This window comes from Camellia sinensis, chromosome 12 (genome assembly GCF_055761805.1).
Source record: "Camellia sinensis isolate YWXY chromosome 12, ASM5576180v1, whole genome shotgun sequence".
Lineage (NCBI taxonomy): Eukaryota > Viridiplantae > Streptophyta > Magnoliopsida > Ericales > Theaceae > Camellia > Camellia sinensis.
Genome location: NC_138972.1, coordinates 144651219 through 144679091, shown reverse-complemented (window position 1 = coordinate 144679091; position 27873 = coordinate 144651219). Strand labels below are relative to the sequence as shown.

The window sequence follows — 27873 nt, the reverse complement described above, 5'->3', positions numbered from 1 at the left end:
ATAAAAATATATTAAATTTTCGTATTTGTTATATTTAATAAATTTAAAAAAAAATTACAAAATTTTTATTTTTTAAATATATCAAAATTAAGTGAATTTAAAAAAAATTAATTACTATAATATTTTAAAAATTATTAAAAATATAGAAATAAAAAACTCATAAAATTATTTTAAAAAACTCAAGACTAAAGGGTGATTGGTATATTTTATAAAGGGTGATTGGTATATTTTATTTTTCTACTTTATTCACTAAACTAGTTTTTAAAAATTTAAAAGAAAAAAAAAATCTGAAAATTCGACCTAACAGGACGTTCTGCACCAGATCCTTCTCCTCTTTCTCTATACGAAACCCTTGAAATCGTCTTTCTGATGGAGAAAAGGAAGATGAAGACGAAGTACAAACAAACCCTAAGACGAAGCAAGCAGATGAACAAGACGAGATTGCTGAAATCGTCTGAAATCCATCACGCATCCTGAAATCCAGGTATTTATTTTTCTGAAATCATCTTTCTGATGATCGAGAATTGCTTAAAATTTGCTTCAAATTGCTTGTGATTAGTTGAGTTTGCTTGAAATTTGTTTTAACATGTTTGATTATTGTTGTTGTTGTTGTTGTTGTTGTTTTTAGTCTGTTTTTTTGTTAAAAAATATTATTTTTCTGTTTGGGGGAGTTTTTGCTGGGAAAAGATGAGTAAGGGAGGGAGGGAAGGAAGGAAAGTAGTTGGGGGATGATGACCTGTTTTTGCCAACTGGTAGCTCCTTTGGCAGCCCACTGTGGATGCTTTTAGAAGCACAAGATGGGATTTCCCGTGTGGGTTTTTTTGTTCCCCCTGGGAAAACCCGTGTAGTTTGTTGTTTCACTGAGATTGATTTGGGTGTGTGTGGTTTGTGAATGAAATCATGCAAGTTTAATTTATTAATTCAAAATGTTTAAATTTATGGAAAAACCAATTAGAGGTTTTTTTTTTAGGCTTTAAACAATGCAGATTTTGTACAAGTAAAGCTTATTGAGAAAAACATCAAAAAGGGACGCAGCCCATGTACATCAAGTAGAAAACTACAGTTGTTGAAAAGGAGCATGTTAATTTAGGAAAGGGAAACTTGAATACTTAACCAGGAACCCTAGCCACATATTTGGTCCCACCCTTGATAATGTTCTATTTTCTCAACTAATTATGCGTTTTTGTCTTCATAATAATCTTCTCTTTTGGGCCTAAGGTGTAGTTTTCTAGTAAATCTTACACATGTATTGAATTCTTTACTCAAGTTTTTTGTTTTTAATTTCTGTTGGAGATAATATTTAGAATGGAAAAAAGTGCAACATTTCACACCAACAGAGTTCTGTGTAATCTGCATGCTTGTGTCATTTCAGAGACTTGGTAATGGTACCCTCACAGCGGGTAAACATTGAAGTAGTGACAATTGAAATGGGTAATTACGTACAACTACTTAACATGGTAATTACATGAGCAGACCATATATACATATTCCTGCAAGTGATGGAGGAAAATATAGCAAAAATGCATATTTAGAAGCCTAATCAATATATATATATACATATATATATATATATATGTATGTATGGAGGTACACTTCTCACTTCATCTCTCTCAAAATCGAATTTTTATTTTGTTTCAAGCTTCTATTATGTGGAGATGGTACTTTGTTTATTCATAAACAGTCTGATTCATCTAATTACATTTATTACTTTGATTGCAGCAACTAATTTCGCTTGAACAGTATACTCTTATAGCACAAATGGTTTTGAGCGAATGTCAAACATCTCTGTAGAGGACAGTTGAGGCACCTACAAAAACACCAAACAAAGCGTAGTATTAGATTTCGCTTAAAAAAATCTATGAATAAACATGATTATATGAGGATTTAAGTGTCTTAAAAAAACTGATTTTCAAGACGTAAATTCTCACGAGAGGTTGGGGATTCAATTCTCCCTAGGTGCTAATGTTTGTGTACACGTAACTGGGGGGGAAGCAAAGAAATTTGATTGATTTAGAAGGTATCGGTTGCTGAAATTGCAACACAATTTCCTGCAGTGATTTTTGAGCTTTTGTTTTAGGGTTTCTAGTGATAAATAAATGGCCATAGGAAAGAAAGAGAGAGTTGATTAGGACATAATAGACTAGGGTTTTCATGAGGCTATTATACTGTGAGTAGGAAATATCATATTTTTGTGGAAGAGAAAAAATAAAAGAAGATGAGGAATAGAAAGGGGAAAAATATTCTAGGAACCCTAGCTAGAATTTTGTTGGAATGACCTCCTTAAGCTTGGGTTACATGACAAATAACACAAATTCAAATCTTTAAAACAGGAAGGTTAGAATTTCCTATTGCGGGTGATGTTTTCCCTCTTAAAACTGTGATTCCGCTGGTTTAGAGAAAGAATTTTGTTAGAACCATGTACTTGTCGAGATTGAATCACGTTACGATTCAAACATACAAATCCCAAACAAATAAAAAGAAAAGCACCCTAGGCATAAGAAAATTTGTAGAGAAGATATATTTTACCTAGATTTCAGCTCTCCTATTAGAAATTAAAGGATGAGAATTTGATTGATCTTTCCATTTGGGTTGTATAAGGATTGAGGAGAAAAGATATATGCTATTATTGGTAATGAATTATTACTTCTATAATGAAAACTTACCATTCTTATGTTTAACAGTAGTGTAATAATGTTGACTTTTAATATATATATTACTACTAAGCAACAAAATTATTTTTGTACAGTATATTTATATATTTGCATATAAATGCTCCCTTAGGTGCTCTCAACTTTAGACTCTTCTATGTGCCCCTGCCCCTGCCTGAACCTTGCCCTTGGTTCATGCAACTAAGATAGGAAGCTTTAGAATTTTTTGATTGTTGAAAATATTGTGGACCTAATTACCATAAAATGTAAACAACCTGAAACCCATGAACTACTACAGTTTATGTCTAGCAATTCCAAAAATTATCTAAATGCTTCGGACTCCTGTATTAAAATCAAATTAGCTGCATAGTAACCTAAAACTAGTGCAAAATGAGGGCCAAATTAGACTTATGGTTCATTAGATAATGTCCACAAGCGCAATATGAAATTGTAGTTTGGCCACTACTATTGCTAGCACATTCTTGATCGATGGGATGGGACACTTGGAAGACGATTTTTGAATTGTTATAGCTCAAATTCCATTCTTTTTAGGAGTTTCTTTTAATTTAATGTTTATATATAGAAGATTTTAACTTTGAAAAATCAACTTCATTTTGCCCACTAGGTGTTCCAAAAAATTCTTGCGAAAGTTGATTTACATCGTGTGGTGACAGTGGTCTTGATTGCCTTGAACTTTGCCAAAGAGATGGCTTTACACACCAACAGATCCATGTACTGGCCCTAATTGGTTGGGATTAAGGCTTATTAGCTCATGTTGAGTACCAGTTTCTAGCATCTTTGATGTTAAATTAGGTGTAATAATCTATTAGATTTAAGTTTTTTTTCCCCCTCAAATAACACTTGTAAATCAATATATTATTTTGTTACTCCATCAAATTTAAATTTACTTATATGCATCGAATGCACTTCCACTCATACATATGAACTAGTTTTAACACAACCACCTTAGAGAAACATACCTGTGATGTAGGAGGTGCACAAGGACCATAGAGACGTTTATGAGCCTCACAAATTTTATTGCGTATGCTAGGAAGTAAGCGGCCATATGTCAATCCACATTCATTTTCCATAGCTTGGATGAAGCTATAAGTCATTGCACCAGTTGCAGTGTCGCCTGTGAAAGCCTGTAGAATTGATGTGGGATCCTTAACAAGTGTTATCCATGGAAGTAGGGAATATTTGCTAATATTTTTTGAAGTTAATAACATAACATGTAGCCGGCCTCAAAGAAGAAAAAGATCACCATGGTGTGAAGGCATCCTTGAATTTACATGGAAAATTTAGCAGTATTCATGATATATTTTGATTCATCAACCACTTTAGGTAAAACGTCCTGCTTGAAATCCTCCTTTTTCAATGAATTTACTTTCAAAATGATTTGACAATGACATTAAAAAGTACGCTCAGGTACATTGAAAGCATGAAGAGAGACAAGAGTGAGACCACTAACCATAGTATCTCCAGAGTTTTGATCATCATCACAAGCGCTAAAGCAGATTGCTGTACCACCACTTGTGCCTTTATAAGCAGTGGAGACACGGTGATCTTCCCATGCATAATATCCTTGCCTGCTTGAGAAGAACAATGGTAAAGATTTTCTTGTTTAGAATGTTAGTGTGAAAGAAGTGCCTATTTTTCAGATTCATTCTTCAAATAATGAAAGCAAATCACTAACTGGTTCATCCTGCATATGAATGGCAGATCAAGAATTGTTCCGCTGAAGGAACTATCAATGATGGCATGAAGTTTGGCTCCGTGGGGTAGTGGCCTTACAATGGTGGCATTGATCTCATCGTCCAATATATTTCCCTCGGTCTGATAATCAACGGGGCAGAGTGCTTCATCATACCCATCAACCTCATCTCCGTCGAGGTCAGGCACTTGTGAGGCATGGCCAGAGAAATGAAACACCAATGAGTCCCCAGACTGGCAACCCTGGACAAGCCACTTCATGGCCATCCTGATGTTGCGCTTCGTTGGTATCCGGTATGGGTCATTCTCTTCTTCTGCAAATTTATTGTTAGTTACTGAATAAGAAATGGAAATATGGATATCATGTGAAACAACCTATGTTCCAGGACGTGATACACCACATTCTTTGAAATGTAGTATGATTGGGATAGATTTGTTTAGATTACACTATTAGAATTTAATGTACTTTTAGAGAAATTTTTTTTTAACAATTATATATCTAATAGACAGATTCCCCCCCCCCCCCCCCCCGGCGGCGTTCAAATTAATCATGTTACAACACACAGATCATTATGACTTTTTTTTTTGTGTGTTTTGTTATACCAAAACTTCACTCCCCTTAGATTTTAGTTTATTATATTTAATTTGTTTTTCCAACTAAGGTAACTTATAAGGTTTATATTAAAAAATATTTTGGGGATTGCTAGAATCGCTAAATTCACCATCTTGGAACAAAAGTGTGTTATGTTTCGGAATGTGTGTTCCAAAACGTAAATCAATAGGGTATTAGGGCTTCTTTGATTGATCTCTTTTGAACAGCTTCAAGGCTTCCTTCGATCGACCTCTCCCTTGATCTCGCTCTCTCTCTCTCCCCAACAGGTTAGGGCTTCTTCAATCCACCTCGCACGTGTCCGAAACGTGTCATCCCCAAAAATTGAGAAAAAAAAAAAAACAAGGGACCCGTTAGGGAGAGTGTCAGACACGTGTCCACAGCGTGTCTGACACTCGTACACAGGCCCTGGGGAGGTGTCTGTGCTTCATACGGTATTAGTGTTTTCTAGAAACGACTATCTGTTTATGCTTGAGTTTCAATGTAAATTTTACTTATTATTTTTAATTCAGTGTGAGAAGTTCAGATGAGATCATGGAATGGAGTTCTCTTATTGCTTTTCTGAATCATCAGTTATCTGTGCACTCAAATAATTGGGCGTGTGTGTATGTTTATTATGTGTGTGCATGCTTGAGAGAGAGAGAGAGAGAGAGAGAGAGAGAGATACCTGTAAGGACTAAGACAGATTCATTTGGAAAACCCAACCTATTAACCAGAAAATTTTTCATTGACCTTGCATCATTAATGCTACCCTTTAGGCTTTTTTTCTGGCCATGGTAGCATATTCCGATTAACACTGCCCGTCTCCTTCCATGCACTGAAAGAGGTAATAGCTGAGGCAATTGCCACAACGGTTGTTGGTTATTGTGACCATAGTCTGTACGATTGTAATTAGGATAATAATTGTTGGGAATACCATTGTAATTGTTCGCTGCCGGGACCATGTAGCCATTATTGTTGGAGGCTACCGGGACATTGTAGCCGTTGTTGGAGGCTGCTGGTGGAACGTAGCCATAGTTATTGGAGCAAACGACAATGGCATAGCACACCGGACAGCAAAAAGTTTGAGCACCGTTTGGCACTGCTAGTAGCACCCCACAATTGCATCTCTGTCTTGCCATTTTTTTGTAGATGTAGTAGTGTGTGTAATTATGGAGAGAGTGGTCAGTTATATTTATAGTATGTTTGAGGAAGGAGACAGGTTGGTATGGTGTATGAGGTGCTTTTTTACTGGCCGTGATGTCCAAGTTCGAATCTCACTATGCAACTTTCTCTCATCCTATCCCCTTTCTACTGATTGAAAGTATGATTGAGAGGGAATTTTGCACTGTTTTACCAAGCATGATGTCCGGATTCAATTCTCACCGTTGCGCAATGCAACTTTCTCTACTCTTATTCCATTTCTACTGGTTGGAAGTACAATTGAGGGGGGATTTCGTGCTTCTTTACCGAGCATGATGCTTGGATTCGAATCTCACTGTTGCACAATGCAACTCTCTCTCCTCGTTTCCCCTCACTACCAATTGGAAGTATGAGTTTTGGGGGGGGGGGGGGGGGGGGGGGGTGTGCGCGCTTGTTTACTGAGCATGATGCTCAGATTTGAGTGTCACCGCCTTGCAACACAACTTTTCCTTTCCCTATCCTCTTTCTCCCGATTGGAAGTATGATTGAGGGGAGATTTAGGTGAATATCAACTTTTGTGCTTGCCCATATTTGTAGTTTTATTCCCAACTGGTGGAGAACCAGATTCACTCTTTTTAATAAAGCTTCTTTTCTGTAATCCCTCTCCTTTCAATGTCTCTTTTTTTTTCCCCTTGGAGTTAATAAAATTCTCTTCGCTGATCCACCCAAAAAAAAAAAAGACCTTGGTAATCTGTAATTTGTTGCGGATAAATTCCAACTATCAGATGCGTGGATATTATGCATTAATATTATACAAACTAAGCATAATTTGATAGGGTTAAGTACTTGAGATATTAGAATTTTGTGTGTATTTGTTTTAATTCTTAACCTCTTAATAAAATATAGAAATTTTGAAAAGCACATATTCCTTGGCTAGTGTTTCTTTTACTTCACAAGTCCTATCAAAGATAAGCCTCTAATATATGCCTCTCCACAAGAATCTATATCCTATTTGAGGATATTATTAGAAGTTTTAAAACTTGATGGACACCATATAATAAAAAGCCCCACAATATTTTGATTTAGTAGTGTGCTTGCAATTTGACTGTGGGAGATAATTAGGTTGAATTTTCTTTGGCTCTAAAAAGGCATTTATAAGAAGATATTCCAAAGAATTAAATAGACACAATGATAATATAGAATAATCTTCAAGAAAGTTGTGATCACAAATTGAGGAATCATGAACATTGAAACCCAATCCTCCATTCTTTTCGACCCATTGGAGAATTTCAATAAAAAAAAAGTTGCAAGTTTTTGTGAGATTTTGTAGCTTTTCTTTTCTTTTTTTGGTTCAATTGTTATGAGAATATTTACAAAATTTACCAATTACGTTAAATTGTACAATCAACTATTTAAAAAAGGTCTAACACCAACAATCAAGAGTCTCGTAATGAAAAATAAATAAATGATCAAAAAAGTAACACTCGCTGATAGGAATGAGAAAATCAGTCACTGCCTTGGCCTCTCATTAACTGAACTAACCCAATTGATTATGAGGTATTCTGGTTCACAAACCAATAAATTAAGTAGATATAGCTAATTTTCTCTTTATTCTCAATACAAGGTTTAAATCTTTCAAAGTAATCATATTGTTAGGAAATAAAAATGATACAAAGGGCCCTCATGCCTTATTCAAGTTAGTATTTTTTATTTTTTTTTTTAAATTTATTTAGGAGAGTACTTTCCAGTTACATCATCTCTACAGATTCAATTCCACTTCATCAACATTAAAGATTTTTGAAGATGACATCTGAGGTTCCTGCAAAACCCAAAATGTTTAAAAGACATTAAAATGTTGGGAAATGTAAACATGCTGAAGTAGGGATAAAAAATAGGGAAATTCTCCAAAGAGAGTGAGAAATGAAGGGGGGGTTTACCTGTATTGGCTTGTTGCGGAACACATTCCATAGAACATTGAGGTTGAGGCATCCTGTTGTGTTAACATGCTTAGTAATATTGTTATGCATCTCATCGAGTAGTTCACCATAGGTTATTCGCTTCTTTGCCTTAATTGCATTCACAAAATTGTATGTCATCGCCCCGCTCATTTCCTTTCCTGTGAATGCCTGCCCAATAAAGTCATCAAAAATAGAATTGAAAAAAATTTATCTGCTAAGTCTGACCTATCTGTGTACCCATCTTATAATAAGGTATAAATAATCATTTTGTTTTTAAAAACTTTTAAAAAAATTACAAAAACTAACATTTAATAACGTTGCCAATTTCTTGTTTTTGAAACATGAAAATATATTTTTTTTTTTTCTAAAAAGTAAATACATTTTTTTCAAACATATAAAAACAAAAAATTATGTTTAATAAGTTGTCAAAAGTGACCAGCAGCTGGAGGTGGTCGTCAGTGGTTTGAAGGGTGGTCCGGAGAATAAAACTTGTTTGGAAACAAGTGAAATCACTTCAATTTTTTTTAATCCCGTAAATTTTAGCAATTATTGCCACTTTTTTTTTTTTTTTTTTAACAAAAAACAAAAACAAAAACAATTTGTTTGTTTATTTATTTATTTTTCAATTTTAATGCAGATAAGTAGAAGGGTTGTGAAGGGGGCAGTGATGCCTTTACATTAGTATCAGTAGCCAGTTGATTGTCAGCACAGGCACTAAGACAGATGGCCAGTGCATCATTTGTACTTTCACAACCACCTGATGAAGATTTGTTGCCTCCCCACTGTTTGCTGGTAAAATCCAAATATGGAAAAACAACCGTAAAAGAGAAGATGTTATTACCCCCCGTTTGCTCGAGTAAACTGATTATAACTTATGTTATTTTGAGAGTATATGTGAAATTATTTTATACATTTTTTTGAAAAAAAATTGATAATTTGAAAGCTGCGAAAAATATGTTTTTAGCTTTATTAAAGGTAGAGAGACGAAAGAATGAAATAGAACTTGATTTTTAGTGTGGGGATTAACTGTTACAATTGAAAAGAAAAAAAGGTCAAAGTGAGATTTTGATGAAAGTACAGTAATTTCAAGTGTGGAAACAAAGAATACTCACGATTTGGGTTTGTAAACATGGGGTAGATCAAGAATGGTTCCACTATGACAAGCATCAATAATGGCATGAAGCTTGACACCATGCTTGAGTGGCTTGACAATGGTGGAGTTGATGTAATTGTCTAGAATCATCCCAGCAGTGGCAAAATCAGAAGGACAGATAGTCTCATCAAACTCATCACTCTCGTCCCCAGCAAAGTCTGGCTGTCTCAAGCCATGTCCTGAGAAGTAAAAGACCAAAGAGTCCCCACCCATGTTGTCCTGCACTAGCCATTGAAGTGCGTTTTGTATGTTCTTCTTTGTTGGACTCAGCTCTGGGTCATTCTCCTCTTCTGCAAAATTTTTATTTTTATTTTCACAGTAAAAGTTTAATATGTTGGAGGAGTAAAATTAAGGGTTAATCTCATTTTTAATTGGTTTCCTTTTTTTCTCAAAAAATGTGAGAGGAATTGTGCAGCTCACAAGCACTGAATTGTCTAACCCAAAAATTATTTGAGGATTGTTATTGGAGATAAGTCCAACTCTTTCACTTTATTCTTATGATTTGTGTGTGTGTGTGTGTGTGTGTGTAACACGCACATTTAAAATACAATCATTTCTTTCTTTCTTGCTTTCTTTTTTTTCCCTCACCTAAATGAGAGGCTATATTCATTTATTTACTTTTTTCACCTAATACACCAAATGAATTATAAAACTCAATTTATACGACAATAATCTTGAAATAAGGGAAAATGTGATTTCAAATTGTTAATGTGTTAAGATTCTATTATTTAAAATGACTTAAAATAGAAAGGTAATAATTTATTATCATCCAATCTTATACCAAAAATGCTTTGGAACCCCATTTTTGAAGGATTCCCAGTGACCCCCAGTGATGTGGCAGCATGTGATTGGTTGAAATTATTTATTTATTTATTTTTTTTTACTTTCCCTTGGTCCACAGCCCCAGGTGGGGGTGCTGGGAGTGCCTCCCTACTGGGGGTGCCAATCACTGCTCATCTTATACTTTAATCCCACCAAACAAACCCCCTTAAGTTAGAGGAATCTAATCTTTACATTCCTCCTGATAATATTATATTGCAGCCCAATTCAAAACAAAGAAAAAGTTAGATTCTAATAAATTTTCTATTATACCCTTATTTTTACACCACCTAATATATTAGATACTTGTATTGTCGTCTCTCTCTCTTCTCTCTATTTCAGCCATCTAAACATTGTCCCCAAAAAAAAATTTCTTCTTTAATCTCCTCTCTCACTTTCTAAGAAAATATCTTCTCTCTTTCTCTCTGTAAGAGGAGCTAATTTAAGCCCACTAAATTATTTAGGCCCAATAACCCAAGATTAGTGGGCCCGAATTTATCGCAAGTCCAAGATTGGTGGGCTTGGATTTATCGCCGTCAAACGGGCTAAATGGCTCTAAGCCTCGAAAGGGTTCGGATCCACGAACCTAGAGACTTACTCAGGCCCGGACTCGAAAGGGTATTAGGCAAGCCTAGAGATCCGAGGCATTCGGACTCGAAAGGGTATTAAGCAAGCCTAGAGATCCGAGGCACTCGGACTCGAAAGGATTCGGATCTACGAATCTAGAGATCCGAAGTACTTGGCTTCGAACGGATTCAGACGCAATCTAGAAGTCGCTCCGTTAATGAGTCCCAGAACACTTGCGGGCTCGGAGCTTTCCGGGATCTACGCACCAGAACCATGGGCGTAATGGAGTTCGAACAAAGGACCCGATCCCGAGGACGGTGAGTGGAGATAAATTCACTCTTCGGTTAAACTAGCCTATACCCGGGTCGAGGTGGCACGACCCCGGGGGGTCCATGAGACTCGGCAATATTTTGCGGCAGGACGTCCTCTGGGACTACCCCTGACCCTTTGGGATGATTGGGGATCATTGGTTAGGTGTGGCTAAGAAGAAGGGTTCGCCGAGGGATTAATCTCCTCTTCGGGGTTTTCTCATCCTCGGAGAAGTCACCTCCTCGGAGAGGTCACCTCCTCGGACAAGGTGGTTAGAGAGAATATCCCCCATGTGCCTTGCACATGGGCTCCATCCTACATCATGAGGTGCCTATAAATAACACCCACCCATAGCTTTACAAGGGATGGATTTTGGAGATTTTTTAACTCTTGGGAAAGAACTAATTTCCCTTCTCCATTATCAACCTTGAGAGCGAAAGTGGGAGATCCCTGGGAGAGCCTTGCCATTATTCTATTCTCTAGCCATTTTGCCTTCTTCTTCACCCAATCTCTTATCTCCATCATCTCCTTTGTTGTCGTGTTCCTAAGTTGAGATTATTGAAGAATCTAAGCCTCTCATCATATTCTAGAGAATTCGAAGCTGTTCTTCAAGGATCTTCGAAGATCTTCGAATTTTCTAACTCTTTTCTTGAACCCTCTCCTACATTTTGGCGACTCCACTGGGGAGGCGGATTGGTTAATGGTCTCAACGAGATCTGGAATCCACACAACTCCAACAAGGATGGCGGGAGAAGATGAAGTTCACCAACAAGGATCCTCTAATGGTGGTGATGACAGAACCATGGCTCCAGATCAACCACTTTTACTTGAAGCCATTCAAGGACTTCAAAATACTCAGCAAGAGATTCTTACCACTCTTCAGAATCTCACTCACACCATGTTGGTGGTGAGTTCTAACTTTGCACCGGCGCCAAACGGAAATCAAACTGGTGGTGGAGTTATTCCCGCCGGAGCGCAAAATCAAATCCAAGGAGAAGTAGGCCCCAATCAGCCTATGGCTCATGGCAACACGGCCACAGTAACACATGCTCAAACCACAGTAGGCGGCAGCAGTTTGCCCATGCCCGGGCTCTATGGCGTGCCGAGCCAAGATCCAATGGTGACTAGGGGAGTTTCTGGTGTAATGAATGGCGCTCCGACGACTGTTGGTGTCCAGGAAAACATAAGGAGCATGATGGCGCAAAAGGGAGCTCTGCCCGTACCTAATCTTGTTACGCCATCAATAAATGTTACCCAAGCACCAAGCGGGCCTCCTTTGGTGCCGACAACAAATCTGCAAGCACAACCCGGTATAGCGGCGCCGTGCGGTGGACTCTATGGGCCTCAATTCAATATCCCATCACCAACTGGCTTGTCTATAGGCGCTGATGGCCAGTATCGTCAAATGTCCTCACCAATGATGAATTCGCAGCACCAGAATGGCCAAGACGCCCCTAGCTCAGTCTTCGGGTACATAAGCCAAGTCCCGGGAATACAACCATCAAACTCTCTCCCTCAACAGTTTCTCACTCTCGCCGATGTGCAGGCCATGTTCGATCTCGAACGGGGCAAGAGGACCTTACCCTCTTTGCCTGATCCAGACGTCAAGCCGCCTTACCCCATTGAGATGCTGAGCTATCCATACCCTGAGGGGTATACAGTGCCGAAGTTCATCAAGTTCGACGGCAAACAAGGAAATGCCCGAGAACATGTTGTGCGATTCATCGAGACTCTAGGTATTCATGGTTCAAACCACGTCCTCCGACTGAGAGAATTCTCTAAGTCCCTCACCGACCGAGCATATAGTTGGTATGTTAATTTGGCCCCAAACTCTGTCCGAAGTTGGGAGGAAATGGTTAACAAATTCCACTCCAAGTTCTTTCAAGTGGCGGAGAAGGTGACCACACTTACATTGTGTAAAGAGAAGCAACAGGAAAGTGAAGACATCCTTGACTACGTCAAAAGGTTTCAGGACAAGGCCGTGGATTGTCATGAAGCTGTTGAGGAGAGTTATCTGGTTCAAATTTGTCTAGAAGGGGCATTGAGCAGGTACAAAATGTTTCTAGTTAACCACAAGCTACCCACCTTCTCGGCATTAATAGAAGCAGCTCGGAACATTAGCATTCCTCAGGCTTAGGAGTCCGGATTTAAAGCCAGTTACAAGACTAGTTTCAAGTCATCTCGTGGACCTATCGTTGCTGCTGCCTCTGCCCCGGATACCCGAAATTCACAAGGAGGAGGTCATAGAGGCCAGAAAAGAAAGCAATATAATGGTGAAAAGGGGAATGTTTCTTATCCATGTGGAATCGAGGAAGTGAAAGCTCTAGTTAAGGAATGGGTGGCTGACGGAGAGCTAAAATTGCCTTATGTTGAAGAAATGCCATCAAAAAAGGACCGTGAGAGCCCTGAATTTTGTGTCTACCATCGTACATTGAAACATCCGACAGAGAAGTGTTGGACTCTCAGGAAAATCTTCAGAGATAAAGTCGAGGCAGACGAATTGAGGTTCAAAAAGCGAGGGACTCAAGACATCCGAGAACAACCGTATCCTCAACACCGAGACAAGGGCAAGAATGTTGCTATGATAGCTTATGAAGGCCCAATGATCGAGGCTATCGCTAATCTTGATGACGATGACTGTTATCTGGACGACATCCTCGAGCCAGAGGGTGAGCAAGTTTACTATGGAAGTGCTCTCGATCCAGAGGGCAGAACATTTATGACTCATGGCGAAGATCCCTTTGATCCAGAAGGAGGAGAAGAATACTATGGAAGAGGAGGACACCATGTTTATGTGGCATCTTATTTTGAGGAGACCGAGGAGATGGTTAACTACGAGCCTCCAAGAGTGGAAAAAGATCCGGATCACTATGCCAAAACCCTGCAAGACTGTGTAAAGTTCAAACAGTTCTTTGACCAGCTTGGACTTTCCAGGGAGGCAAGAACGGAAATCACCAAGTCTATCATTAATATAGCCGAGGCACACCATGAGGAATGCATGTCGACTGAGGGGTCTATTCCGAGGAAGGCAAAAGAGCAATCTAGTGCCATTACTTTCTCCGAGGCTGATCGAAAGTATCCTTTTTCTCACAATCGCCCGCTTTATGTGACTGTTTTTATTAACGGGGTTGAGTTCAAAAGGGCCTTTCTAGATAGTGGAGCCTCTATCAACATTATGACTCGCGCTACTCTAGAAAAAGCCGGAATCTCTGAAGAACGCATTGTGAAGCAGCCGATAGTCATCACTGGCTTCGGTGGAGAAAGGAGAGTTACTATCGGATGCGTAACAGTTGATTTAGCCGTTGGAGAGATTCGCTCGGCCACCAAGTTCCATATTATCGATTCTGAAGCAAATTATCACATCATTCTAGGGAGGACCTGGATGCATAGATATGGGGCTGTACCATCAAGTTATCATCAGTGTGTTAAGGCTAAATGGGGAAAGAAGACGGTGACAATTCAGGCTACAGAAAGGCCGTTCGAGATCCATGAAGCTCATTATTCTGATGCCATCTACTTCACCGAACTGGCTGTCGAAGAAGTTCCCACCACCTCTAAGCCTCGAGGGGTCAAAATTCCTCGTTGGGAGGATATCAAAGATGACAAGGAGCCGATGACAGAATCAAGTAAGCGGGCGATGTCTAGACCAGAAAGTCCGCCTATTCCTCGGAAGGTGATGAAAGTTCGAGAATGAGGCAAGATGGTGTATTATTTATGAAGGTGCGGGGAGTCGGTTTCTTCAGTCACCGACTCCGAGTCAAAAGAAGAGCCTCCTGACAATGATACAGTAATAAAGCCTGAAGTGGCTCCAGAATGTATGCAAGATGGGCCGAAGCCTCAGCCCGAACAACTTATCGAAATAGATCTGAGTGATGGACAAGATGCACCGAGGCCGGTATTCGTAAGTTCGAGCCTTAGCCCAGAAAAGCGGGAACAGTTGTTAAAGTTGATAAGCCGATACTCAGATGTGTTTGCTTGGTCATATAAGGAAATGCCCGGACTAGATCCTGACCTAGTCTCCCACTATCTTGATGTGTTCCCAAACTCCAAGCCAATTAAGCAAGCTGCTCGAAAATATCATCCAGATCTCGAAGAGAAGATTAAGGAGGAGATTGAAAAACTTCAACAGGCTGGTTTCATCCGGCCAATACAGTACCCCACGTGGTTAGCAAACATCGTGCCAGTAAAGAAGAAGAATGGCCAAATCAGAGTATGTGTAGACTTTCGAGATTTGAACAAATCTTGCCCGAAGGATGAATTCCCTCTTCCTCACATCGACACCCTCGTGGATACTACCTCGGGACACCAGATGTTCTCATTCATGGATGGATTCAGTGGATACAATCAGATTAAGATGGCTGAAGAGGACGCAGAAAAGACCGCTTTTAGAACACCTCTCGGAAACTTCTTCTATACAGTCATGCCTTTCGGACTCAAGAATGCCGGTGCAACTTACCAAAGGGCTATGACTGCAATCTTTCATGACATGATCCATCATGAGATGGAAGATTATGTTGATGATCTAGTGGTGAAATCCAAGAAAGAAGAAGACCATCTCCGAGACCTTGAGAAGGTATTCAAGAGGTGCCAGAAATTCAAAATGAGGATGAATCCTCTCAAATGTGCTTTCGGGGTGACGGCCGGGAAGTTCCTCGGGTTTCTTGTACATAGGCATGGTATCGAGGCAGATGAAGACAAGGTCAAATCTATCAGAGCAATGCCTCCCCCGCATTCTCAGAAGGAGTTAAAGAAGTTCCTCGGGAAGGTGTCTTATATTCGGAGGTTTATCCCAGCACTGGCAGAGATCTCTGCGCCTTTCGGCTCTTTGTTAAAAGGAGATGCCAAGTTCGAGTGGAACCAAGAGCACCAAAAGGCCTTTGAGAGAATCAAGGCGGCCTTGACCTCGCCTCAGACCATGATAGCCCCGCAGCCCGGGGTGCCTCTAATGTTGTACCTAACTTCAACCCCCAAGTCCATAGGGGCATTATTGGTCCAAGATGTAGATGGAGTAGAACGCCCGGTGTATTACATCAGTCGGAAGATTCGAGGAGCAGAAGTCCGATATACTCCAGTAGAGAGACATTGTTTAGCTTTGGTATTCACTGCCCAAAAGCTCAGACATTACTTCCTAGCACATCAGATTCAGATTGTTACTAGAAGTGATCCAATCCGATACCTCCTCAGCAAGCCTGCTCTAACCGGGAAGGTGGCAAGATGGTTGTTAGCATTGGGTGAATTCGAGATCACATGTGTAGCCCCCAAGGCGATCAAAAGCCAAGCCTTAGCTGATCTCCTTGCCCAATTTCCAAGTGGTGACTATGAACCAGTGAATGAAGAATTAAGAGGAGAGGTGCACGCAGCTATGGCTTCCGAGGAAAGCTTCTGGACATTGAGCTTTGACGGAGCAGCAGCCGGAGGGAAGGGAGGAACCGGGATAGTCCTTACAAGCAAAAGTGGGGAAAAGTTATATTTGTCTTATAAACTGGATTTCCATTGTTCGAATAACGAAGCCGAGTATGAGGCTCTTATTTTAGGCTTGATAGCAGCTGAGAAGCACAGTATCAAGAAGATTCGGATCCGGGGGGACTCAAAGTTGATAGTGAAGCAAGTTTCAGGACAGTTCGTCTTAAAGGAGCCTGCCTTGGCCACATATCGAACAACAGTCCAAAGGCTTCTTGACAAATTTCAGAAGGTCGAAATAGAGCATGTGCCTCGCTCCGACAACAAGTTTTCAGATGCCCTCGCAACATTAGGGGCAAGAGTTGACATTCCAGAGGAAGAGGCAACAATTGTTATCAAGAAGAGAACAGAACCTTCAATAATACCCGAAGACAAAGGCCTTCCGGAGGACTGGAGAGGAGAAGTCCTCGAGCAACTCAGAAGCAAAGTTGGAAAACTGACTATGGCCAAGCTTGCCCAATTCACAATTATTCAAGGTGAACTTTACTTCCGAGGAGGTACCGGATTCCTAGCCCGGTGTATTGGCCAACAAGAAGCAAGCTTCCGACTACAACAGATCCATGAAAAGTCTTGCGGGGATGGGGATATCAGTCTGTATAGAAGGATCCAAAGACAAGGTTATTATTGGCCCGAGATGGAGAAGGACTCAAATCAATTACAGAGGGAATGCCCCAAGTGTCAGTCATACATCCGGGAGGATGAGAGTTGCTTTGAAATTGATACCCCTGACTGGAGGCAAGTCTACATTGACTATCTCAAAGAGGGAACACTACCTGAGAGCCCGAGGGACATTGCACACCTCAAGAGGAGAGCGAGGCGGTACTTTCTTGATCAGGACAAGCTGTATAGAAGAAGTATTGAGGGCACTCCCCTGAGATGTCTCTCCAAGGAGGAGTCAGGTCTAGTCCTCGGAAGAGCCCACGAGATTGAACATCAAGGAGGGGCTCGGCTGTTCGAGCAACTTATATACCTTGGGTATTACTGGCCGACCATGGAGTCAGATGCATCCCATCACGTGAAGAGGTGCCAGACTTGTCAGAAACACGGAAATTTGATCCATGCTCCAGCTGTAGACCTGCATAGTATCCGAACGCCATGGCCGTTCCATACCTGGGCTTTTGATCTGATAGGGCCCATCTCCACATCTTCTAAGGGGTACAAGTGGATTCTTGCAGTCACAGAATTGAGTACAAAGTGGGTCGAAGCAATTCCTCTGAAGAACGCTACGGGGCCTGCAGTTGCGAACTTCATCAAGGAGAATATCATTTGCCGATTTGGAGTACCAAACACCATCCTCTCGGATAACGGCACTCCCTTCATAAACAAATATGTGAAGAGCCTCCTAGAGACTTACCAAGTGAAGCATCACAAATCCACACCCTACTATCCAAAAGGGAACGGGCAAGCGGAAGCCACAAACAAGACACTGATAAGGATTCTGAGCAAGATGATGGATGAGTTTGGGGGGACTTGGTCCGAACAGTTGATAGTAGCCCTGTGGGCGTATCGCACTTCGAAGAGAAAGCCAACTCAAGCAGCTCCTTACTCCCTTGTGTATGGGTCCGAGGCAGTGTTACCTATAGAGTTGGAAACGCCATCTGCTCGAATGGCTCTCGCCTCGGGGATGGTATTGGAGCCTCGAACCACCAGATTGGAAGCATTAGAGGAAAAGCATGACAGAGCTGTAAAAGTCATGGAAAGGTATCATGAGTCCATCGCCCGAGCCTATAACCAGACTGTGATACCAAGGAAGTTCGAAGAATGTGATCTAGTATGGAAGATTGTAGACCCAATCATGCGAGGACAGCCTTTGCCCAAGTTTTCTCCAAAATGGGAAGGGCCCTACAAGGTGGTTCGGGCGAGCTCAAGCGGGTACTACAAACTTGTAAGGGTTGAAGACGGCTTCCGAACTGGCCCGCTCAATGCAAAGTTTATCAAGCATTACTACCCATAGTTGGACTCATCTATGTTGAAATTCATTTTTACTTTCTTACTTTGTCTAAAAGTTGTATTTCCCTTACGTTATGAAGAAGCTGGTTTTCTCTATGGTGCATGTTTTATCCCATCACTTACAGTGAATCTATTATACTTTCGTCAAGAAAGTTGAAGAACTAATGAGAATATTTCAGCTTTTATATGTGCATATGATTGTTCTTTCCATTGTATCATTCGAAATAAATATTTTATCAAGTAGAATGAGAAAACAATGCGAAAATATCCAAACAACAAAAATTTTGTCGTTTCATTGCATTGTCCTAGATAAAACATTTTTATCGAAAGAGGCAAGAAAGTAATGATAAAAAAAAAAAAACTCAATCTTTCCTAAAGACACCCTCGAAGAAGCTGCCCGTCATATCTACATCTGGAGGACAAACAGTAGAGTGTGCCTCTAAAGCCTCCAAGGCCCGAGCATAACCCGACTCAAGTTCACGAAGAGTTTCCTTTATCTCATCTATAGAGGTGCGATAAGAGGCAAGCACAGACATAAGTTCCAGCTGATGACTGGCGTTCGAAGCTATATCCAGGCGCTTCCGAAGCCATGATAAGTCCACTTGGTGACGCTCCATGTCAGAGATCCCCTGATACGCCGTCTCGACTACTTTCCCATTAAGGTCACACAACCGTTGCCTGTCCAAGCTATATAAGATAGTGGCAAAAGACTCGAGAAGAGCAGTCTGAATGAGTGGACACTGGCAAGCAAATGAAGCAAAGGTCTCCGGGTAACTTGAATGCACAAGCTGTAGAACTGAAGCAAACTCAGGAGCTACCCAATAATGGAGAAATGATACTTTGCCAGAAGCTGAAGGAGGAATTGGGGCCGGAAAGCTGCTAGTCTCAGGAATCTCCCCAATGTCTATCGGGTTAGATGAACCACCCGGAGGGGTAACTCCCGGCAGAGGTCCCGAGCCTGAGAATGCCGAACGATAAGGGGAAAGACCAAAAGCATCACTATCAATGTGGAAATCACTAAGATTCAGATCCAAAATATTCGAAGGCACTGGCGATGAAGAACCTCTGGCAGTCGTCTCAAAGGCAGGTGTCCTCCCTTGAGAAGGAGAACCGTGAGGAGTTACAAAGAGAGTCGGAGTAGAACCCGAGGCAGGTGAAGGCAGGACCCCGGTAGCAGCTAACACTGGAGCAGAGTCCGAGGCAGGTGAAGGCAAGACCCCGGTAGCAGCTAACACTGGAGCAGAGTCCGAGGCAGGTGAAGGCAGGACCCCGGTAGCAGCTAACACTGGAGCAGAGTCTGAGGTAGGTGAAGGCAAGACCCCGTTAGCAGCTAACACTGAAGAAAAGATAAGAAGGCCTTATTAGAGGTAGGGGACAGGAAAGTCATTTAAGTAAAGATTTCTTACAGATATAAGTAAATGACAAACTTCAGAAAGAAAGATTACCAGAGGGAGAATCAATATGCAAAGCAGGGGCAACTGAAGGACTCCTAGCATCAACAAAGTCACTTGGTCGTGTAGAGACCACTTGATCGATCTCAATGTCTGATGAAGCCTGAACAGTAGCAGTCATCCCTAAAGAAGGAAGGAGGGCCGGAGGATGAGAATCACCATAAGTGCCAGAGCGAGTCTCAGAGATTTCTAGCACATCCACCTCCACACCATTCCCAGAGGCGCACCTCGCCTCTACATTGCTTCTAGAAGCATGGCCTACGGCATCAATTTCTGAGGCATCAGTCCCTCCAGTAATCTCAACATCAGAACGGTGAGCCCCAATAACCTCGTCACCAAGATAGCGCTCCTCCTCAGCTACGGTAGGGCGGTGACGACGCATACGTGGAATAAGGTCACAAAAATGGTCGGAGGACTCAGCCTCATCATCGTCATCATCTATAACTGCTATACGAGAGGTGCGTATCTTCACAAGTCTTGCAGACAAAGGGAGGGTGTCGTCCAAGTCTGAGTCCGGCCTGGGGGAGGCAGCATGGCCAGGAGCCACGGTACTGAGAACGTCAACAACCGTAGGATCCTACACAACATGGGCAAATAAAAGTTTTCATTTTTAGAAGGTATAGTCGCAAAAAGGAAAGTAGCTTCAAATCAAAAATTTCGGGTACCTCATGAAGCCTTTTGGAAAGGCGAGGAGCGGAAGGACTGGCATCAGAAGTCCTCTTGTGAGCCATCTTTTTAAGGCGGGTCGTCCGAGGACCAGAGGCCTTATTCAAAGGGACTGGCTCCGGAGAAGTAATTGCCAAGCTAGAAGCAGATGCCCGAGCAGAAGGGTCAGTTGGAGCAGATGAAGTGAAGAAACTCTCGTACATGTGGTCAGATTTTCGGCTCTCGGGTAGCCGAAGAGAAGAATCCTTCTTATAAATCGGCGGAGGCAAACATACGGTCGGTCTGCTCTGGACAAATGCAATAAACGCATCGATATTCTTCTGCCAATACCGCCTGAAAGATGGGGTGAAACCCCCTACTCGGCTCAAGCCTGGCATCGTCAAAGAGCCGGATATGGGAAGCACGGTGTGTACAAGCCCGCGACTGAAGCGCCCGTAGCTCGCTGAAAATGATAATAAAGGAGGTGCTGGCCCCGGGGTACATTGATCAAACCCGAATTGACATGCTACGCGGTCAGGCCTATAAACGGCACTATCAACGCCTTCCTCATGCCACACCGGTAATGAACTCGGACGAATCATAATCAGCATATCAACAAAAGGTGCAGGGATGTTCTTCGGCAAAGGAAAGGACACCGAGCGGGAGGAACCATGATAGATAAGCGGTGTGGCCACACCCACAGGTGGGCATACATACGGCTGTGCCACAAAGCGTTGGGGATCATCCACCAGAGTATTCAAGGATAAGGTGGAAATGGTACGTGACCACCGTGTAATCAATGGCTGGCAAGACTTCGCTTTCTCAAATGTCCGAGATCCATCAGTATCGAGCACGGGGATGCCATCTTTATCCACTATCTCCCGAAGAACTTCCGCCTCAAATACAGTCGGAGTAGGGGCAAATTTTGGGAACCTCTCGAAGAAGAAACATAGCAGGAACTGGCTGTGAATAAAGGAGACAGGCTCATATCGACCCACGGAGCGAACCATATCTCGATGTAGTAGATCCAGCCGATAGTAGAGATTCCCAAGAAATAGTGGAGCCAAAGGGATCCGATCTCCTCTGAAGAGCCTGACTGCCAAGGGGAAGACGAAAGGATTGAGGGAATCCGGAGGCGTGCTCGGAAGAATGAAGAATGAAAGGAAGCAAGCCAGAAATCCCAAGAAATAGAGCCTGGAGTCATACATCGGACCGACCTCATACTCCCGAGAGTTAGGGTCAGCATCTCTGGCCAAGGGCTGAAGATCTTTGAAGAAGTGGCGGATCCATGCAGTATAGGAGGCACGGTCCGTCCTTACTCGACTAGTCCTCCTCGCTGAACCATCAAAAACGGAACTCCACCGACCACAAGTTTGAAGATTTAGCTTCAGAGATTGGATCAAAGAATCATTTTCGGGGGGTGTCTGCTCAGGGTCGAAGGCATCAGGGCCGGTTACTTCCAGACGCAGCAACATGAACACATCCTCAAGGGTGGGCCCCATCTCGTGCTGGCCAAGTATAAAGGTGTGTGTCTCGGTGCTCCACCGAAGAGCCATGGCTTCCAGGCTAGCATTGTTGCGACGGATGGATAGGGATCGAGATATTTTCACTGGGATCAATAGTCGGGCCTCTTGAAGCCGCTGACAGAAGCTCTTGTCCGAGAGGACATCATCGACCCACTCCCGCCAACCAAAAGGAGGGTTTGAGAAGGCCTTGAATTGAGGATAACAGTATGGAAAGTCCCCCCGCTCAATCCGAAAGCGTAGCACCGAGGAAGGAGAAATGAGGGCCTCATGTCCAGAGTCAGTGTCCTCAGTGAGACATAATGGAGCCGCCTTCGGAGATAGAAGAGAAGTGGTGGAGGTAGCCGCCCGCCAAAAGGGATCCTTCCGACCAAAATAAGGAGATTTCCTCCACTCAGATGCCGGAGGTACATCCCTTTCTTTCATGAGAGCCGGTTCCGATGACCCCGAGACAACGGGTTTCTTTTGAGAAGACATATGGCTGAAATAACCAGTATAAATATTAAAGAGTTGACCGTATTAAAATTCAGAATATTGTTACATGCAATATGATGGGTTTATCAACAAATTCAACTTCGGACGTCATCAACAATTCATTTTCTCGGATATTCTTCAAGCTCAACAAATTTTAATACCAATGGGTGCATCATCAACATATAGATTTTTGTCTTCTATCATCAATAAGAGGTGCAATGTCATGGGTCGCTTCATGATGAAGTTCAATCGGGTCAATTTCTTAAAGTCACTATGTTCCATATTAAAGGTCCAATTTATACGGGGCTCAAAATTTGGACAGAGTGAAGTTCAATAATAAATTTCAGGCCCGAGATCCGAAGTATATTACATTGCTTATCAGTAGCAAGATTCAATGGATCATTATGCAAATTACAAGAATGTCCTTTCCAAAGTCCATATTCATAAGTCCAGGGTTTTCTCTCTCCATGTCAAAAATGGATCTCAAATACTAGTCAACAAGTTATATTCGGCCTTTCCTCGGTGATAAAGTTCAACAAATTATGTTCAAGCCAAACACCTCAATAAGGTTTCAAGTGCTAGTGCATGTTTCCATATGGCCAAAATCACGGTGTTTGAGCTAAAAAAATATCATTGGGATTGCCACAAAAATTGAGTCCATATTCAGATTCAGTTTTTATTTATTTATTTTATTTCTATTTTCATCAGATTGCTCGAGCCCTCTACATTGCCACAAAAATATATTTATATATATTTAAATATATTTATATTCGAAAGAGGGGGTCGAATGTCATACTTACAAATTTGGGCAATTAGAGAGGTGAAGTCCGAAGCCGATACTGGAAATTTAAGCTGAAATCAGAGAGGCTTTACAGACTGTAATCAACAAGACTGGGCTAGGCTTGGGCAAGACCACAAACGTTGCGTTGAGAGGGCGAACGTGCGTGGTCAACGTCGGATAAGCTGAAGCCGGAAGCAGCGATGTGGAGCTAGGTTGGGCAAGACCACACACGTTGCGTTGAGAGGGCGAACGTGCGTGGTCAACGTCGGATAAGCTGAAGCCGGAAGCAGCGATTGATTGTGCACAAGCCAAGGCTAATGTGGGTAATCCGAGCTCTAAACAAAAAAAAAAAAATATATATATATATATATATATGATAATCAATATATATATATATATATATATTTGCCCAAAGTTTGTCAAGCAGCAAAAAAAAAAAAAAAAAAAACGAAGCACCAGCAGATTCGAAGCAAAAAAATAAAAAAAAATAAAATAAAATAAAATAACATATTTATATAATAAAATAAAATATTATATATATATATATACATCATAAGCCATCTATATATATATATATATATTCGAAATGCACCTCTTGGTGGTTTAGACCACCCCTTCTGACCTTTGACACTAGAATGTCTCTGATGACTGCAAATTGGAACTTGAAGATTTAACCTTCATCTATTTCTGCATGACTCCACCATGGCACCCCAAACCTGACTAGTATTGATTCTCTTTCCCTCAAAAGCGTCTAGCACAATGGTATTTCCACATCCCTCATAAAATAGTAGTCGCAAGAGCTAAGCACCAATTTGTGTCTGTCACACCCTTCCAGTGGCCTGTCTCATCATGGTCTACCGCTCTTAAAAGGAATCTAAATGATAACCAGATGTATCTAGCCGCAGAGGAAACAAATATCACACCTGAAACACGAAAGAACACTGAATAAGCTGAAGCAAACTGGTTTCATGGTGACTAGAGCATTAGGAACACACTGGATGGACATCAATTCACCTTTTAAAATTGAAATTTTGACTGGCACCATGTTCCATGCACACTTACGTTGTACTTTCAAGTGCTATAGTAAACTTTACCTCTGATATTTGGATGAAGATTAGTGTGCAAATGGCAGAGCCTTCTTGAAGAAGAAGAACAGCTGGGTTGATCTCTGTGTAAAGGGGGGGAGTCGAAGTGGCTGTGCAACAAAGAAAAAGGAAGAGGGCTTTGAGCAAAGATTCAACTAGATCTTGAAGTCCAAAGATCAATAAATCTGAAACAGTGAAGGGAATGAAATTAGTTGAGTAAAAAAAAATCAAAACCCATTTAAAGAACTCACTCACAGATCTGAAGCAGTGTAGAAGAAATAAAAGAAATGGGCAGAGTAAGCACTGTGGAAGGAAGAATTAGACCAAAGCTCATCAAAATGAAGAGCTGGCTTGGGTCCAAGAACAACTAGGACAGGTTGGCAGCAGCGTGAGCACTGGTATTCCGAGAGCCAAATCAGTCCGAGAAATTTCTAGCTAGACCGACTAACGACGCGTTGAGAGGGCGGCGTGGTCGGCGTCAACAGTGACCTCACGAAGGCCGACGACAATGGCTTGTGTGGCCTTTGGTCCAGCAACTACGGAGCTCCAATTGAAGAAGAGGACATCTGGGTTTGTCTTGGAGAGAGAGAGTCAGCCGCATGGATTTAAAAAAAAAAAAAAAAAAAAAAAAGAAAAGAAAGCTGGTGGTGTCGGCAGCAAGAGAGCGCCGCTGTGCAACAAAGAAGAAAAGAGAAGGTGTGCAGAATAGGGTTTTCGAGCCTTTCTTTAAATAGAATAATAGGGGAGCATTATCCTTGAATATACTGATTAGAGTATTCTAAATATATGTATACCGTGTTTGCCAAACAACGAAGAAAAAAAACGTCCGTGAATCTTGAGCAAAAAAAAAAAAAGAGTACAAAAAAATAAAATTTTTGCTTGTCAATTTTTTTTGTAAATCGAAGTGCGTCATCAACTTTATCCATAGGCTCTGTCGTGACAACATGTTTTTTTTTTTTGGGAAACGTGATGCGAAGCAGGATCGAAGAAATGACAGTATGCATGTCCGAGAAAATTACAATTTCTCGCACACGCAAGGGGCAAATGTAAGAGGAGCTAATTTAAGCCCACTAAATTATTTAGGCCCAATAACCCAAGATTAGTGGGCCCGAATTTATCGCAAGTCCAAGATTGGTGGGCTTGGATTTATCACCGTCAAACGGGCTAAATGGCTCTAAGCCTCGAAAGGGTTCGGATCCACGAACCTAGAGACTTACTCAGGCCCGGACTCGAAAGGGTATTAGGCAAGCCTAGAGATCCGAGGCATTCGGACTCGAAAGGGTATTAAGCAAGCCTAGAGATCCGAGGCACTCGGACTCGAAAGGATTCGGATCTACGAATCTAGAGATCCGAAGTACTTGGCTTCGAACGGATTCAGACGCAATCTAGAAGTCGCTCCGTTAATGAGTCCCAGAACACTTGCGGGCTCGGAGCTTTCCGGGATCTACGCACCAGAACCATGGGCGTAATGGAGTTCGAACAAAGGACCCGATCCCGAGGACGGTGAGTGGAGATAAATTCACTCTTCGGTTAAACTAGCCTATACCCGGGTCGAGGTGGCACGACCCCGGGGGGTCCATGAGACTCGGCAATATTTTGCGGCAGGACGTCCTCTGGGACTACCCCTGACCCTTTGGGATGATTGGGGATCATTGGTTAGGTGTGGCTAAGAAGAAGGGTTCGCCGAGGGATTGATCTCCTCTTCGGGGTTTTCTCATCCTCGGAGAAGTCACCTCCTCGGAGAGGTCACCTCCTCGGACAAGGTGGTTAGAGAGAATATCCCCCATGTGCCTTGCACATGGGCTCCATCCTACATCATGAGGTGCCTATAAATAACACCCACCCATAGCTTTACAAGGGATGGATTTTGGAGATTTTTTAACTCTTGGGAAAGAACTAATTTCCCTTCTCCATTATCAACCTTGAGAGCGAAAGTGGGAGATCCCTGGGAGAGCCTTGCCATTATTCTATTCTCTAGCCATTTTGCCTTCTTCTTCACCCAATCTCTTATCTCCATCATCTCCTTTGTTGTCGTGTTCCTAAGTTGAGATTATTGAAGAATCTAAGCCTCTCATCATATTCTAGAGAATTCGAAGCTGTTCTTCAAGGATCTTCAAAGATTTTCGAATTTTCTAACTCTTTTCTTGAACCCTCTCCTACACTCTCTATCTCTCGATTCCAGTCATCCACATAGCTTAAGTCGAATTCTAAATAGAATAACATACCCGATAAGAAAGCGACTAAAACAACAAATTGAATAAAACAAAAAACAAGAACAAGAATCAAAATGCAATCATAAAATACCTGTAAGAACACAAATAGCATTTTCAGGAAATTGAAAATGATCAACCAAAAGAGACTTCATCCTTTTTACATCATTGATTGTCCCCTTGAGCTTGTGTTTCTTCTTCTGGTAACTCACTCCACAAAGAACAGCCCTCTTTTTTTGATGTTCACCATGATAACTCATAGGATTTGGCTTCGGCAATGTTGGCACCGCACTCGCTGTTGCTGCCGGCTGGCCACCGCTGCTGCCGGACATTTTCAACATCAAACCCAAGAAGGAACTACGTAGATTGTTTTTCCTGTCCATTGTTATGGGTTTTTATTTGCAGAGGCAAAGAGGTAGAGAAATGAGAGAATTTGATTCGGACACATAGATATATTGCTCCAAGAATACACAAAGAAACTAAAATGAGTGATTGCGTGTATCTGATGAGAGTAGTCTCGCTTTTGAAATCCTGTAATGGGAGTATGGGCGATGGACACTCGCCGTCAATTAATTTTTTTTAGAAAAAGAGAATAATTTGCAATGAAGATCAAGAAAAACAAAACTAAAGTGAAACTAAAATAATATTTTCCAAAGAAAAGAGTCAAAATTAGGAAAATCCCACTCAAGGAATCTGATCAAGTTTCTTTTGATTAAGTTTTCCTTTTTCCCTCATGAATCTAAAATAGTTTATGTGACTTGTTTTTCACACTTGCCTTCACCAACTTAAGTTTTTTACTTTTATTTTTATGATATTTTGTGTATTTGATCCAATTTTGTAGTAGAATAATGTTATGGTGATCACATGTACCAGCCATGTTCTGTTATGACCTCGGCATATGTTAGGTGTATCACAATTATTCAACTCGAATTATGCTTATTACCCCATTAACAATCTGCATGACCCGTTTCATAAGCAAATGGCATGGTGTCCTATTTGATTTTTGTGTTTGGCTATGTTTCGACCACTCTTCTTGGTATAGATTGAATTATTTTAAAATTTCAAATATTTGACAGTTTTTATTTATTTATTTATTTATTTTTTTTTTTAGAGATCTTGTATAATAAGTTTAGTTAAAAGAGTCAGCTTATTATAATCTTTTCATTGATAATAAATTTTTTTTTTTTTTACTGTCCTTCAAATATGAACGTAAATTTATAGTGAAACTTTTCGCCGTAATTTGTAACTCATTCTTTCATGAAAATATTCTCGTTCCTCCATTAAATCTGTTTTCTCTCTATCTCTCTCTCTGTTCCAGTGAGGGAATGACAAAAAAGTTTTTAAAGGCAGTGAAATTGCAGTGAAGGACTTGAATTTAAATATATTTTGGGGACT

At 41.2% G+C, this 27873-nt stretch overlaps 2 protein-coding genes and 1 long non-coding RNA gene across 9 annotated transcripts; 1 reads left to right on the top strand and 2 right to left on the bottom strand.

Moving 5' to 3' along the window:
• The first annotated feature begins 218 nt into the window (after window positions 1–218).
• Window positions 219–9004, top strand: LOC114259677 (uncharacterized). 4 transcript variants are annotated; one of them, XR_014347426.1, is made up of 5 exons: window positions 252–484; window positions 1305–3992; window positions 4077–4256; window positions 4371–4655; window positions 8689–9004. It is a non-coding gene; the product is annotated as an uncharacterized LOC114259677 (long non-coding RNA). The 4 variants fall into 4 exon arrangements; XR_003628372.2 differs by lacking the exon at window positions 8689–9004 and having other exon boundaries at window positions 219–484; window positions 1373–3992; window positions 4371–4909; XR_014347425.1 differs by lacking the exon at window positions 8689–9004 and having other exon boundaries at window positions 4371–4909.
• LOC114259675 (metacaspase-3) lies at window positions 1566–6389 on the bottom strand. Of its 4 annotated transcripts, none has more exons than XM_028199701.2 (5): window positions 5639–6389; window positions 4345–4675; window positions 4120–4237; window positions 3629–3793; window positions 1566–1807 (listed from the first exon to the last, which is right to left on the bottom strand). In XM_028199701.2, the coding sequence occupies exons 1-5, from the start codon at window positions 6090–6092 to the stop codon at window positions 1748–1750; spliced, it is 1128 nt and encodes a 375-aa protein (XP_028055502.2). In that variant the 5' UTR covers window positions 6093–6389; the 3' UTR covers window positions 1566–1747. The 4 variants fall into 4 exon arrangements, with proteins under 4 accessions (XP_028055502.2, XP_028055501.2, XP_082756193.1 ...); XM_028199700.2 differs by having other exon boundaries at window positions 4120–4240; window positions 5639–6182; XM_082900067.1 differs by lacking the exon at window positions 1566–1807 and having other exon boundaries at window positions 3204–3793; window positions 5639–6178.
• LOC114259676 (metacaspase-1) lies at window positions 7587–27426 on the bottom strand. Its single transcript, XM_028199702.2, has 5 exons — window positions 26573–27426; window positions 9164–9494; window positions 8729–8840; window positions 8031–8219; window positions 7587–7912 (listed from the first exon to the last, which is right to left on the bottom strand). Exons 1-5 carry the CDS (start codon window positions 26859–26861, stop codon window positions 7853–7855), a joined length of 981 nt encoding a protein of 326 aa, XP_028055503.2. The 5' UTR covers window positions 26862–27426; the 3' UTR covers window positions 7587–7852.
• Window positions 27427–27873: the final 447 nt, after the last annotated feature.

What these genes read in the sequence shown, in the direction of transcription:
- LOC114259676 (XM_028199702.2), bottom strand. Translation starts at nt 26,861, where the DNA reads ATGGACAGGAAAAACAATCTACGTAGTTCCTTCTTGGGTTTGATGTTG. An exon ending in TGCTATTTGTGTTCTTACAG is followed by an intron (nt 9,495 to 26,572) that starts GTATTTTATGAT and finishes AAAATTTTGCAG; the next exon opens with AAGAGGAGAATGACCCAGAG. An exon ending in CATGTTTACAAACCCAAATC is followed by an intron (nt 8,841 to 9,163) that starts GTGAGTATTCTT and finishes GGATTTTACCAG; the next exon opens with CAAACAGTGGGGAGGCAACA.
- LOC114259675 (XM_082900066.1), bottom strand. Translation starts at nt 6,092, where the DNA reads ATGGCAAGACAGAGATGCAATTGTGGGGTGCTACTAGCAGTGCCAAAC. An exon ending in ATCTGTCTTAGTCCTTACAG is followed by an intron (nt 4,676 to 5,638) that starts GTATCTCTCTCT and finishes ATAAATTTGCAG; the next exon opens with AAGAAGAGAATGACCCATAC. An exon ending in TTCATATGCAGGATGAACCA is followed by an intron (nt 4,241 to 4,344) that starts GTTAGTGATTTG and finishes GTTCTTCTCAAG; the next exon opens with CAGGCAAGGATATTATGCAT.